This window comes from Bufo gargarizans, chromosome 11 (genome assembly GCF_014858855.1).
Source record: "Bufo gargarizans isolate SCDJY-AF-19 chromosome 11, ASM1485885v1, whole genome shotgun sequence".
In the NCBI taxonomy this organism is placed as follows: domain Eukaryota; kingdom Metazoa; phylum Chordata; class Amphibia; order Anura; family Bufonidae; genus Bufo; species Bufo gargarizans.
This window is the reverse complement of record NC_058090.1, coordinates 17143904-17159556: the sequence shown is the minus strand read 5'-3', so window position 1 is coordinate 17159556 and position 15653 is coordinate 17143904. Positions and strand designations below refer to the sequence as shown.

At 50.3% G+C, this 15653-nt stretch overlaps 1 protein-coding gene across 1 annotated transcript in view; it reads right to left on the bottom strand.

Moving 5' to 3' along the window:
• WDR20 (WD repeat domain 20) overlaps positions 1–14798 on the bottom strand; it is a 29871-nt gene extending 15073 nt beyond the window's left edge. Inside the window, exon 1 of the mRNA XM_044271436.1 lies at positions 14519–14798. Within this exon, the coding sequence (XP_044127371.1) occupies positions 14519–14767 (249 nt within the window). The 5' untranslated portion in view covers positions 14768–14798. The remainder of the gene's footprint in view (positions 1–14518) is intronic.
• Between the last annotated feature and the right edge of the window lie 855 nt (positions 14799–15653).

The following is a 15653-nucleotide window of genomic DNA, read 5'->3' as shown; positions in this document are numbered from 1 at the left end:
CAATTCTGCCAGTCAATAGTTACAGATTGATATGAGAGACAGGGAGGCAGCACTACCTGAGCCTACATCAATCATTTACATGGAGAGACAGGGAGGCAGCACTACCTGAGCCTACATCATTTACATGGCGAGACAGGGAGGCAGCACTACCTGAGCCTACATCATTTACATGGCGAGACAGGGAGGCAGCACTACCTGAGCCTACATCATTTACATGGCGAGGCAGCACTACCTGAGCCTACATCATTTACATGGCGAGACAGGGAGGCAGCACTACCTGAGCCTACATCATTTACATGGCGAGACAGGGAGGCAGCACTACCTGAGCCTACATCATTTACATGGCGAGAAGTCAGGGAGGCAGCACTACCTGAGCCTACATCATTTACATGGCGAGACAGGGAGACAGCACTACCTGAGCCTACATCATTTACATGGCGAGACAGGGAGGCAGCACTACCTGAGCCTACATCATTTACATGGCGAGACAGGGAGGCAGCACTACCTGAGCCTACATCATTTACATGGCGAGACAGCGAGGCAGCACTACCTGAGCCTACATCATTTACATGGCGAGACAGCGAGGCAGCACTACCTGAGCCTACATCATTTACATGGCGAGGCAGCACTACCTGAGCCTACATCATTTACATGGCGAGACAGGGAGGCAGCACTACCTGAGCCTACATCATTTACATGGCGAGACAGGGAGGCAGCACTACCTGAGCCTACATCATTTACATGGCGAGACAGGGAGGCAGCACTACCTGAGCCTACATCATTTACATGGCGAGACAGGGAGGCAGCACTACCTGAGCCTACATCATTTACATGGCGAGACAGGGAGGCAGCACTACCTGAGCCTACATCATTTACATGGCGAGACAGGGAGGCAGCACTACCTGAGCCTACATCATTTACATGGCGAGACAGGGAGACAGCACTACCTGAGCCTACATCATTTACATGGCGAGACAGGGAGGCAGCACTACCTGAGCCTACATCATTTACATGGCGAGACAGGGAGGCAGCACTACCTGAGCCTACATCATTTACATGGCGAGACAGCGAGGCAGCACTACCTGAGCCTACATCATTTACATGGCGAGACAGCGAGGCAGCACTACCTGAGCCTACATCATTTACATGGCGAGGCAGCACTACCTGAGCCTACATCATTTACATGGCGAGACAGGGAGGCAGCACTACCTGAGCCTACATCATTTACATGGCGAGACAGGGAGGCAGCACTACCTGAGCCTACATCATTTACATGGCGAGACAGGGAGGCAGCACTACCTGAGCCTACATCATTTACATGGCGAGGCAGGGAGGCAGCACTACCTGAGCCTACATCATTTACATGGCGAGACAGGGAGGCAGCACTACCTGAGCCTACATCATTTACATGGCGAGGCAGGGAGGCAGCACTACCTGAGCCTACATCATTTACATGGCGAGACAGGGAGGCAGCACTACCTGAGCCTACATCATTTACATGGCGAGACAGGGAGGCAGCACTACCTGAGCCTACATCATTTACATGGCGAGACAGGGAGGCAGCACTACCTGAGCCTACATCATTTACATGGCGAGACAGGGAGGCAGCACTACCCGAGCCTACATCATTTATAGGAAGGCAGTGCCATTTGTACCTACATCATATACAATGAGAGACAGTACTATCTGTGCGTACTACAATTACATAGAAAGACAGGGAGGCAGTACTATCTGTACCGATATCATTTACATGGAGAGACAGGGAGGCAGTACTACCTGAGCCTACATCATTTACATGGAGAAAGTAGTATCTGTACCTACATTATTTAGGAAGCAACAAGATGTCCTGCTAACCCTAGCAATGTGACCCAGACAAAACACTAAAACCCAAAAGAAAGATGGCGGTCACTTTGCATTGACATGTGTCCCTGCTACCCATTGCACTTGAATATAGATGGTAGGCCGGGGCCCTTCATGTACTGAATGCCCACAGTGTAACACTAGATTTCCCCAGTAGTGGCCGCTGCAGAGGAAAGGCTAGTGACAAGCTTTTCAGAATCCGAACCTGCTGCGATCAGCTGATCAATGAGCCAGCGCCAACTGAAGGGGGTGGAGTCTTGTTTCAGCGGCTAGTCACCCTGCTGTCCAGAAAGCCCAAATCACACGACACAGCACTGCATGGATTTTATCACATTAATGTTTTTGTTTTGTTTTTTGGGAGGGGGGGGGGGGGGGGGGAGAAATACTAAGCAAGGTTAATAGCTTACGACCAGAACCTACCACCAGACCCTCGGGTGACCCAGCTCCTTGGCGCAGATGCTGAATTTGTCCAAAACAGGAAACTGATCCCAGAAATCCGACCTATTGTTAGGAGCGGCCGCGCTGCCAAGGGCAGTTTTCTCTGTGAATAGCTGTATGCCAGTGTGCCAGGGCAGTCAAGTGCCAAAAATCTATACCCCCAGGAGACCGACCGGAGGCCAAAGACCAATCGAGAGCAGATACAAGTCTCTTGTACGAGTCCGCGCCGGTGGGTGCCTGAGGGGTAGTCGCTGATACGACGGACGCCTCTTCCTCCAGCAAAGTTTACTTCCAGTATGAAGAGACTGCACGAGAGAGGAGGGCTCCAGATTTGCAGGGTCATAAAAAGTTTTGCCCTAAATATGACGCAGGGGGAGGGGGAACCTTTTACCGCGGGTGTCTGGGAGCAATGAAACGTAAAACCGTGCTCATGTTTTATTCGTAGATGAATAAACGCTGACAAAGTGAACCATTGAGAGGCGACCAAACACACGGACGGCATCGGCTTTCAGCACACAAAAGGAGACTAACCCTATAATGCAGCGACAGAGTCTACTGCCGGGCGGGCTAGTGTTCTCCGGTATCACCTTTGCATAAGTACTCCACGCACACAGCCGTGGTTTTTTGGGGAGTCGGATGCGGACCCAGTCACTCCAATGGGGCTGCAGAAGATGCGGACAGAACACAGTGTGCTGGCCACATCCATATGTCCGCTGCGTGGCACCTGCACAAAGAGAGAAGATGTCCTATTCTTGTCAGTTTTAGGTGGAACGCACACGGCCAGTATCCGTTTTTTTGCAGACCAGCAATTTTTGGACCACAAAAACTGCAGCGGCCGCATGCATGAGCCCCAACACTGAAAAACACTTGGAAATACATCCCTGACCTGAAGTCTTATAGGGGTTTTCCCTCAGGATAGACCATCAATATGAAATTCCCAGCTCCCCCACTATCAGCTGTTGGAAGGGTCCACTGCCCGTGGAATCACATCCATGGTTTTACTGTGGTTCAGTCCGGTCCCATTGAAGTGAATAGGACTGAACAAACACCCATTGACATGATACTGAGGACCTACCCTGAGGATAGGCTGTTGGTATTTAAGTCCAGGACAACCCCTTTAAACGGATTATTTACTTTGTAACTGGCAGAAAGCGTTCATTTTACCTGCAGCACCTCCGCAGGGTAACAGAGGCATTACATGCTGTCCACTGGCGTCAGTGGTTGCCATTACAGTGCCCACAGGGGTAGCCTTCCAAACTGCAGTTAGGCCTCATGCACATAACCAGATTTTATATTCGTGTCCGATCCGTATTACCATTCATTTCTATGGGTCTGCATCCGTGCGCTGTCTCAGTGTGTCCATCCCACAAATTATAGAACATGTCCTATTCTTGTCCGTATTTGCAGACAATACTACATTTCCAGTAATGGGGGTGAGAAAGATGCGGCGTGCACATGGAAGGTGTCCATATTTTGCGGACTGCAATACGGACACGGTCGGGTGCATGTGGCCTTGATCGGATGTTGCCCAATACAATAGACACACAGTCATTGCATGTGATACCTACAGATAGGACCGGCAGTGGAAAATGTCAAATCTTGGACATCTCCTCTGCATTCAGGAAAAATCCCAGCACGTTTTATATTGTGCTCCGTAGAAGCGAATGGGGCTCGCGTGAAAAACGGAAGCAACGTATTGTTCCCTGATGGTTGTTCAGAGATGAGTGATATTCCTTTGTTTTTCTTCATTTTTTTCACCATGCCACCCGGATAAAAATCCAGACGTAAAACCGCAGACAAAAGCGAACTTGCCTGCAAAACCATCTGTTTTTTTTTCCCCTGAACAGATCAGGACACAATCCGTACCGGTCGTGTGAAAGAGGCCTAAATGGCAAATTGCTTTCGCCTTACATCAGAGTTGCAAAACTACAACACCCAGCAGGATCGTGAACGCAGCAGTGTGCATTTCAGCTGCAGGAACCTCGCTCCCACTCCTCCGCCCGAGAGCAATGCATGATGGGAGGAGGCGCCGGAGGGAATATAGGGTTAATGATTTATCAGGTCTGTAAACCATGAAGTCATGGGACAGGAGGGAGTCCTGGCCTTTCCAGCACACGACACAGCCGGTATTCTAATGCTGGGCAGCAATCGGTTCCACTTCTTGGTTTTCAGAGGCCTCTTTGAAGTTTAAAAGGAGGGGGGGGGGGGTGTAATGATTAGATTTGTTGCTATGGGTAACGCCGACATTCTATTTGCATCTGTAGATCACAGTTCTAAGCCATCATGTTTGTGCCGCTGCATCGATTCTCTGGCAAAGCATTGCTCTCATTCACCGACAGCAAGCCAAGGAACTGAAACACAAAGTATATTCGGATGTTGCAGAACTTTTCGTTACTGGGCTCCATGGACACGAGACTGGACGATGCCTTTAAAGGGCATCAGAAGTTTTGTACCTATGACACTGGCGCGTGGCAGCTGAAGACATCTGTGTTGGTCCCATGTTCATATGTGCCCACATTTCTGAGAAAAATTATGTTTTATTATATGCAAATTAGCCTCTAGGAGCAATGGGGGCGTTACCATTACACCTAGAGGCTCTGCTCTCTCTGCAACTGCCACGCCCCCTGCACTTTTGATTGACAGGACCAGGTGTGATGATGTTTACATTACCGGACCCTGCCAGGCGCACATGTAACAGGTCAGCCAGTGTCATAGGAATAAATCTGCCGACGGATGCCCTTTAAGGTCATGTCTGTGACAAAGCAAGGCGTGGCTGAAGATATGACTCCATGTCCGCAAAAGTCTTTTCATTTTGGAGCCCCCCCTATTGGACATAGTGCAGGACTATGTGAGGGGCGTCCAGAAGTCACGTGCCGCCATATCCCGGGAGGCTACAACATCTCAAACTGCAGTCTCACAATTACACCCCAGTGTGTCTCGCCTGCACTGCATGAGCTGACCATGGGGAGGCGCCCTCCGTTTGTAACCCACTTTAACCAGCAGCATGCACCACATGACAGATTCCTCCCCCAGACCAGGCGTGGCACTACTGCTGATGCCCAGCCAGATTTCAGTGAATGGAGGAAAGCTGCAATACCCTGCACAGCAACTAAGGGGCCACACCCTTCAAACTTAAAGAAGGACTCCCATAAAATCTTTATTCTCTGACCTGTTAGACAGTACATGATATAAATTGTAGTGAAGGTAATCTTCTTACCAGTGACTGTATTTGTGAGTTATAACCTCCCTTCTGATTCTCAGCTTTGTCATGTGACCAGCACTCTGATCTCCAACTGACACGGACAGGAAGTCAGTTACATCTCTATTTATTCCTATGAGACTGACATTGAGGCTCCTGTACATAGGGATACATAGAAAAAACTGACTTCCCAAATCACACAGCATCTTATGTGCGGACAGGAAGTCACAGTGCTGGTCACATGACACCGCTGAGGATCAGAAGGGAGGTTATAACTCACAAATACAGTCACTGGTAAGAATATTACCTTCACTATAGTTTACATCATGTACCTTTCGAACAGGTCAGAGAATAAACATTTTTGTGGGAGTGCTTCTTTCATGGGGGTGCCATGTGTTGTACCCAAACTGATCCAATATTGAGTACTCATCCTAGCCAGACCGGACAGAACCACTCCGGGTACAGGAGGACCAGCTCCACTATTTCAGACCGTGCCCGCCTTTACATCAGATTGTCACATTCAATAGGGAGAATAAAAATAAAATGCTGCTCGTCAATGCGGTCCGATGGGCGATGTCGTAGTGCGAAGGATGGGGTGCAGGGTCGTGACGTCCTACTCACGGGCACGACCGACCATTTGAACAGGTAACACAGAATGCACAGTGAGGAGCCATTACCAGCTGACTGGCATCGGCCACCCGTATGACCCCGTGAACACGTCTACTGTGCTGGGCCGTCTTGCAGCGCAGGCGTGTACATGAACAGGGAGAGGTATTTAATGAGGCGGTTAAGACCCCTCACCGGAACCCTTTATACATAGTATACCCCCCCCCCCCCTCCCTCCCCATACAGGGCTGGATCTCAGCAACACTTCTAGACTACTCAAGGCCTCTCACACAATACTTTATACTGCAGCACAATCTCACCAGGAGTGGAACTAGTTGCACTTTTACCCCAAAGTTTAAAATATTAATTCACCCCACAATGACCCCCCCCCCCCCCCATTTTTTTTGTACCCTAGATATAAAAGGCATTGGGTTTACAGCAGAGACTTTGTCACAATGCACCAGGCCATACTGGGAGCTGTAGCCATGCCACGGCTGGAGGACCACAGCTCAGAACATGAAGGGAATAGATTGTGACCTGGCGTGGGCAGAAAGGTCGAATCTCAACGGAGCTGATGGCAGTACGAGGACCCTCAGCCTCTTGCTCACTTAAAAGGGATCCCATACTTCCCTATAGGGAGTTGTAAACGCCAATTGTGGCCCCGACACCCCCTCCCGCCGACTGCTCTCTACGGCCAGGACTGCCGGCGGCTCAGTTTCCTGTCACAAGCATCAGTTGCTTTAAAGCCTCAGCCATTAATTCATCACCGCAGCCATCAAGGAGCTCGGAGGAAATTATTATTACATCAGTGCGACTAGAATCAGGGGATAATAGCAGAGCCGCACCATTAGCACGGCTGCCACCCAACTTATCGAGCCTCCTGAATGTCAATCCTGCCAACACTTCCTGAAATTTACTCCCACTCCCGTGCGACTGCGAAATGTGACGAGTTTGTCCTTGACACCTCTAAAAACGGAGAGCGTCTGAGTTGCAACTCTGCTTTCTAGCCCTAAAATCTACCTATTTCTTTGCTTCCTAACCCAGAGCTACAGAAATTCTGTCTGCAGTCACCACTAGGGGGAGCTGTAGAATTCTGTATGCAGTGAGCTCCCCCTAGTGGTGACTGCAGAGAAATAAGTGTAGAACATAAAACCTTGTGTCAAGACCCGTGATCACACAACTTATTATAGCCACTTCCAGTATCATTCAGGATATAGATAGAGGGGTCGGCACCTGATTCGACATAACAAGCGTGCAAAGGCTCTTTATAACCAGCGTAGATCTCAACGAGGACATAAACATCCTTCAGGACGCTGGTGACAGGAGACAATACCCGCTTTGTCCTCCTAAGGAGAAGAGGAACATTTCAGAACCAAGAGAAGAAGCTTTGTTCAAGGTCTCTGGTGGTACACGGGTAAGAGGGTGAACCCTAAATATACACACAATGCATGGTCCTGCTTGTACGGAAACTGCACCGCGCCAAACTTCAATGTTCATCATGCGCTGAAGCTTTGCAGCCAACACACCATAATCGGGCTAACCATTACCACAGCCTCTCTGCCCTCTACAGAGGTCCCACAACAGCAACCTCCTGCACCGCAGTAGAGTTGAAACTACAACTCCCAGCATGCACACTCGCTTGGCTGCTCTTGGAACTCCCAAAGAAGTGAACAGAGCAAGCAGGGAGTTGTCGTTTCAGAACAGGTGGAGAGCCGCAGTTTACCGACCACCATCCTAGAAGGTGAAACACCGGCCCATAACACCCCACGCATTCATGTAGTCTAGGGATGTGCGATTCTCCATATTGCTTCCTTTCTTGGCTGGATTCATTTTTCCATCACATTATACAACGCTCATTTCCGTGGTTACGACCACCCTGCAATCCAGCAGTGGTGGTCGTACTCGCATACTATTGGAAAAAGCGCCGGCCTCTCTTGTGGTGGGACCAATATTGTGCAAGCACGACCACCATTGCTAGATTGCCAAGTGGTCATAACCACGGAAACGAGCAGTGTATAATGTGATGGAAAAATGAATCCAGCCAGCAAAGGAGGCAATATGGACAATCACAATACATTAGTAAGTGCCTTGTAGTAACTTTCTCTACATGATAAATGCCATTTTCTGAAGTGAGACAACCCCTTTAAGGCTTCATTCAGACAACTATATTTTCGGTCTGCGTCTTATCTACATTTTTTTTGCGGATCGCATGTGGACCCATTCATTTCTATGGAGCCAGAAAAAAAATAAAAGTGGAGAGGACACGAATATCATTCTGTGTGCTGTCCACATCCATACAAGAAAATATAGAACATGTCCTATCCTTGTTCATTTTGTGGACAATATGCATCTCGACAATGAGGCCTGCGGGAAAAAAAAAATAATAATAAGTGCGGGATGCACCAGGCTGGTAACTGCATTATCTGGAGCCATGGTTTGCGCACCGCATAACGGATATGTCCGTGTGAATGTAGCCTAAATGGCTGCCCTGCAATACTACGTTTAACCTGTAGTGGCCACTGCAGGAAAATGTGCAGCTTTTCAGATTACCACAACGGGTTGTTCTGTGCAGACACGGATCTAGCAGGGGATGCAGATAGATGTGAAGTCAGAATAAAAAGATGATATAATGCTGCTTAGAAAGGTGATGCAGTCAGGCGAGATGTACGACAGAAAGGGTACAACTACACTGCGTAACGTGATATTTTCTGTAATGATAGTCAAGGTGCTGCGCTGCGACAGTCGCACTAAGATCCAACTTGGCTGGAGTTTTGTGCAACTGTCGCAGTGCGACACCATCAGCGCGGTACTGTAGTACGTGTAGCGCTAGCCTTGTAAACCCCCAGGCCTGACCGTACGCACGCCACGCTTTGATTGCCGCACTTGTATGTTCAGTAGGAGCGAGCTCACAAGATAAACACCCATCATTTCCTGGGAAGGAGGAAGAAGTGTCAAAGGCTTCAAATTACAAGAAAGAAGGACAGATTACGAAGTGCAGGACGGCCTCCTTCAGGCGAGACACAGAACCCCCCCCCCCCCCCCACCTGTAAGGTACACGCGGGAGTCGTGCTGCTACCCCCATTCATTTCTATGCTAGCGCCGCCACCCTGCGATCTTTGGGTGCGGCTGCTGTCACCGTGCAGCAGAACCCTTACCCTGGGTTCACACCTGAGCGTTTTACAGCGCGTTCCTACGCGCTGTAAAACGCTCAACAAGGAGAAACCAATGATTCCCTATGGGAATGGTTCTCACCTGGGCGTTTTACAGCGCGTACGATCGCGCTGTAAAACGCCCGACGCTCAAAAAAGTTCTTGAGCTTCTTTGGGGCGTTTTGTCGCGCGTTCCCGCACATAGACTTTCGGGAACGCGCGACAATGGGCGTTGGCTTGTCTCTGTATGCGCGATTGTAAACGCCCGTACAATCGCGCATACAGAGCGCTCCATCGCGAACGCTTAGGTGTGAACCCAGGGTCAAGGTTTGTCTTGCGCTGGTCTCCAAGCTGTTGTGAAAACTACAACTCTCAGCATGCCATCGGAAATACCTTGCAGACGACAGCTCACACCTGGTTCAAGGGAAACCTGCAGCAGTCCAATAAGATGTTCCCCCTCTCATAAGCCAGAGACCAACAGCCTCGGGTCCCATCCACAGATCCTTCCGGCGACCACACAAAGCGATCTGGAGGTTTAAAGGAGAACTCCACCTTTAGCCAACAGCCGCAATGTGGATCAGATGCGGGACTAGAATACGGCTGTGTGAATGAGGGCGTACAGCGCCACACCTGAGCATGGTGCCGCAGCTCAACTACACGGTAATAAAGGCCGATCCGCAATACCATGCACAACCTATGGACAGGTGCTGTGCCGTTTATAGACGAAAGCATTTTCCTTAGGCCTCATGCACATGACCATTCCGTTTTTTGCGGTCCGCAAAAAAAGGAAGCCGTCTGTGTGCCTTCCGCAATTTGCGGAACGGAACGGGCGGCCCATTGTACAAATGCCTATTCTTGTCTGCAAAACAGACAAGAATAGGAGATGCTATTTTTTGGGGGGCGGGACCACGGAACGGAGCAATGGATGCGGACAGCACACAGAGTGCTATCCGCATTTTATGCGGCCCCATTGAAGTAAATGGGTCCACATCCGAGCCACAAAAACTGCGGCTCGGATGTGGACCCAAGCAACGGCCGTGTGCATGAGGCCTTATTCAGCATCCCCTATTAAGTCACATGACTGCCACTGGGTGGAGCTAAAGTGCGGTCAGTTTTCAAGGACAACCGCAAGAGCAGAACTTTGGTTGTGAATAGAGAAAATAACTAAAATAAACTGCCGCTAGTGAAAGTAATTACAGAGTTAATATTTTCCTGCAGATAAGGGTCCATTCACACGTCCGTATGCGTTTTGCGGATCCGCAAAACACGGACACCGGCAATGTGCGTTCCGCATTTTACAGACCGCACATCGCCAGCACTCTCATAGAAAATGCCTATTCTTGTCCGCAATTACGGACAAGAATAGGACATGTTCTTTTTTTGGTGAAACGGAAGTGCGGATGCGGACTGCACATTCTGGGCCCATTGAAAATAAACGAGTCCACACCTGTTCCGCAAAATTGCAGAACGGATGCGGACCCAATTTGCGGACGTGTGAATGGACCCTTAGTCATGGAAAATGGTAAAAAGGCGAGACACGCCCTTCAGGGGTCGTCAGTCAACATCATTACAGGGGTCACCTGTTCAAAAAGTCCTTAAAAGAATTCTCCATGCAAAATTGTCCCAGGCCCTAAGGGGGGGGCGGAGCATGACACACAGGGATACTCTATAGCAGGTGTAGACAACCTCCAGCACTGCAGCTGTTGCAAAACTACAACTCCCAGCATGCATACTTGCTCTGCTCTTCTCAGAACTCCCATAGAAGTGAATGGAGCATGCTGGGAACTGTAGTTTCACAGCAGCTGGAGTTCCGGTTGCTGACCCCTGCTCAATAGTCCACCACCTCGCTGACAACCTGAAATATAGCTCCTGACTTGGGCTTCTGCTCCGTCTCTCCTCCATGCTTTACACTGCTTCTTAGACATGATGAAGATGCACAAAAGGTTACTACGGGTCTATTCTTACAAAGGAAACTGATAACATACTGAACCCCTCACAGTGTCCCCAGCATGCCGCTGCTGCCAGGTCATGCTGGGAGTTGTAGTTTCGTACTAGCTATAGAGCGGCACGTCGAAATGCACTGCACATTAACACCAGTCAGTTACCTGGGAAAGTTGGGCGACCACCTTGCGGAAGACGTGACAGCAGCTCAGGGATACAGGGCATGCGAGGGGTCTGCGCATGCACTGGAAAAGCAGAGTACCAATCCTCCGTGGCAGCCATACTGGTTGTCATCCAGCTTTCCCAGTCTGTGGCGGCAGAGCTCCCAATATTCCGGTGACAAAAGTCAGCAGACGGCACAGGATGCTGCGGCTTCAGGAATTGCTACAACATGCAAATACCGGCTACACCTGCACCAGGGACAGGTCATGTGACTGTGCCCCCCCCATGGCAGGTGCCCAGAAACCACACATGACGAGACATTCGTAATGATCACCATATGTGAATAAGCCCCAGGGACCTGCTTATAATATACAGTTATATCACACAGGCTCATATCAGCATCAGAGGGGCCGGAAACCTCCCCCGCCCACAGCGCAATCCGGGGATCATAACCAGTTCTTCAGGTAGTGAGGGAATACTGACCAGTACCCGACTAGTAGCCCAGAATCCCATACTGCGCAGGTAGTGAGGGAATACTAACCAGTACCCGACTAGTATCCCAGAATCCCATACTGCGCAGGTACCCCGGAATACTAACCAGTACCCGACTAGTAGCCCAGAATCCCATACCGCGCAGGTAGTGAGGGAATACTGACCAGTACCCGACTAGTAGCCCAGAATCCCATACTGTGCAGGTAGTGAGGGAATACTGACCAGTACCCGACTAGTAGCCCAGAATCCCATACTGTGCAGGTAGTGAGGGAATACTGACCAGTACCCGACTAGTAGCCCAGAATCCCATACTGTGCAGGTAGTGAGGGAATACTGACCAGTACCCGACTAGTAGCCCAGAATCCCATACTGTGCAGGTAGTGAGGGAATACTGACCAGTACCCGACTAGTAGCCCAGAATCCCATACTGTGCAGGTAGTGAGGGAATACTGACCAGTACCCGACTAGTAGTCCAGAATCCCATACTGTGCAGGTAGTGAGGGAATACTGACCAGTACCCGACTAGTAGCCCAGAATCCCATACTGTGCAGGTAGTGAGGGAATACTGACCAGTACCCGACTAGTAGCCCAGAATCCCATACTGTGCAGGTAGTGAGGGAATACTGACCAGTACCCGACTAGTAGCCCAGAATCCCATACTGTGCAGGTAGTGAGGGAATACTGACCAGTACCCGACTAGTAGCCCAGAATCCCATACTGTGCAGGTAGTGAGGGAATACTGACCAGTACCCGACTAGTAGCCCAGAATCCCATACTGTGCAGGTAGTGAGGGAATACTGACCAGTACCCGACTAGTAGCCCAGAATCCCATACTGTGCAGGTAGTGAGGGAATACTGACCAGTACCCGACTAGTAGCCCAGAATCCCATACTGTGCAGGTAGTGAGGGAATACTGACCAGTACCCGACTAGTAGTCCAGAATCCCATACTGCACAGGTAGTGAGGGAATACTGACCAGTACCCGACTAGTAGCCCAGAATCCCATACTGTGCAGGTAGTGAGGGAATACTGACCAGTACCCGACTAGTAGCCCAGAATCCCATACTGTGCAGGTAGTGAGGGAATACTGACCAGTACCCGACTAGTAGTCCAGAATCCCATACTGTGCAGGTAGTGAGGGAATACTGACCAGTACCCGACTAGTAGCCCAGAATCCCATACTGTGCAGGTAGTGAGGGAATACTGACCAGTACCCGACTAGTAGTCCAGAATCCCATACTGCACAGGTAGTGAGGGAATACTGACCAGTACCCGACTAGTAGCCCAGAATCCCATACTGTGCAGGTAGTGAGGGAATACTGACCAGTACCCGACTAGTAGCCCAGAATCCCATACTGTGCAGGTAGTGAGGGAATACTGACCAGTACCCGACTAGTAGCCCAAAATCCCATACTGCGCAGGTAGTAAGGGAATACTAACTAGTACCTCACTAGTGTCCCATACTGCGCAGGTAGTAAGGAAATACTAACTAGTACCTCACTAGTGTCCCATACTGCGCAGGTACCTGGGAATATTAACCAGTGCTGTGTCGGCCCACACTGTTCGCTCCGTCTTGTGCAGATGGGATTATTAACGGGCAGGTGACCAAGAAACCAATATTTCTCCCAAGACTATTTTTACTATTTCAGGGCCAGCGCCGAGAACCATCTTCCATACTGCGCAGGTGCCTGGGGATATTAACCATTGCAGCACCAGCACAGAGAACATCTTTGATCTTTCCATACTGCGCAGGTGCCCAGGAATATTAACCATTGCTGTGCCAGCACCAAGAACATCCTTCCATACTGCGCAGGTGCCTGGGAATATTAACCATTTCAGGGCCAGCGCCAAGAACAACCTTTTATACTGCGCAGCTGCCTGGCATTATTAACCATTGCAGCACCAGCACAGAGAACATCTTTCCATACTGCGCAGGTGCCCAGGAATATTAACCATTGCAGCACCAGCACAGAGAACATCTTTCCATACTGCGCAGGTGCCCAGGAATATTAACCATTGCTGTGCCAGCGCCAAGAACATCCTTCCATATTGCACAGGTGCCCAGGAATATTAACCATTGCTGTGCCAGCGCCAAGAACATCCTTCCATATTGCACAGGTGCCCAGGAATATTAACCATTGCTGTGCCAGCGCCAAGAACATCCTTCCATACTGCGCAGGTGCCCAGGAATATTAACCATTGTTGTGCCAGCACCAAGAACAACCTTCTATACTGCGCAGGTGCCTGGGAATATTAACCATTGCTGCGCCACTGTGACAGATGCTCAGTCTATTCTTGGAATGTCAACCGAGGCCACAAAAGCGAGTCGCCCTATACCGCCATGGTGGCCCCATGATCCCAGCGCCACAACTGGGGCCAAATGTTATCCAGAATCGACACATCCCCCCCAAATATAGAGGCAGGGGGGCGAGGGTGCCGAGGAACACCCACCAGGACACATTCTGCAGAACCAGAGGGCGTTCTTTCCGCCCATAAAGGGGTGACACCCAGCTGAGGGCCCTGGAGGGGCAGCAGGCCCCTGGCTCCTGTGATGACAGAGCCTCCATTGAGCAGCAGTGTTTTGTAACCTGACTCTGCAGTCACACCGCCGCCATTCCGGCACAATGTGACAGCCCTGCGCCCGGCCCCGCCCCCTCCCGGGTGTTCTTACCTTCCTGACGCCCTTATAGATGTAGAAGTAGAGCTCTCGGCCCACATTGAAGCAGATCCTGTCCCCGTTACCAGACTGGTCGTTGACGTTGACGAATGAAACCTTGACAGGGTTGGAACCCTGCGAATTAAAGGGCACCCGGTTGGGGCGGCTGTACTCGGAGTGAGAGAGGAGCTTGTAGAGGCCTTCCCGGGTGGTGAACTGGGTCTTAATTTCGTTCATTTCCTTCCCTCCTCCCTCCGCCGCCATCTTGGAAAGCAGCTCTCATCCTGCCAAATACCCGGATCTGACTGAGCGCGCATGCGCGGGACAAGCCCTCAGGGGGTTCGCTCACTACGGCGGACGGCCTCTCCTCCTGGGTGGGCGGGGCTCTGCTGATGGTATCAGCCTTACTGCGCATGCGGGCCCGGCGATGGGTGGAAAGGTTCTGTAGGTGTTTTGTCGGCTCCCTCTGCTGGACATTAGCGGAACTACATTGTATGATTGCTGTGCCTCTCCAGTGGTGCACTGCTGGGGGTCTCTAGGGTTGTTTGTCCCATCGGGATGTTGCAGATCTCTTGTCCATTGATGTCATTTACATGCAAAATCAAATCAAACATGTCCTTGTGATAGAAGTCAGTAGAAATGTTGGATCAGAGCTTCAGGATTGTCTTCAGGGCGGTCATGGTGGATGGCGCTCTGTGTGCAGCTGGTTGTTGGTGGGTCAGTTCTAGGAGAGCATTGGTGCCAGCATCAGTTCATACCAAAAGTCATATAGACAGGGCAGGGCCTCATTAAAGGGGTTTTCCACAAGGGACCCCCATTAAGGGAGAGCCACTAATGAAGAGGGGCTCAGTCCGACCATGAATGACGTGGTCACCCGTCATTTGAATGGCCGACATATAACGTTACATCGCCCCTGCAGATGCCACCTCTTTGGTATTAGCTCTATGCCAGGAGTTATATCACTTTGGTAAAACCCACTTGTGATGTCATCAAAGCCGAAATCTGATACATGATCAAAACCCACCTGTGATGTCATAGCTGCTCACCTGATGATGGAAACCCAGGTGTGATGTCATAGCTCCTCACCTGATGGAAACCCTTGTGTGATGTCATAGCTGATCACCTGATGGAAACCCGGGTGTTATGTCAT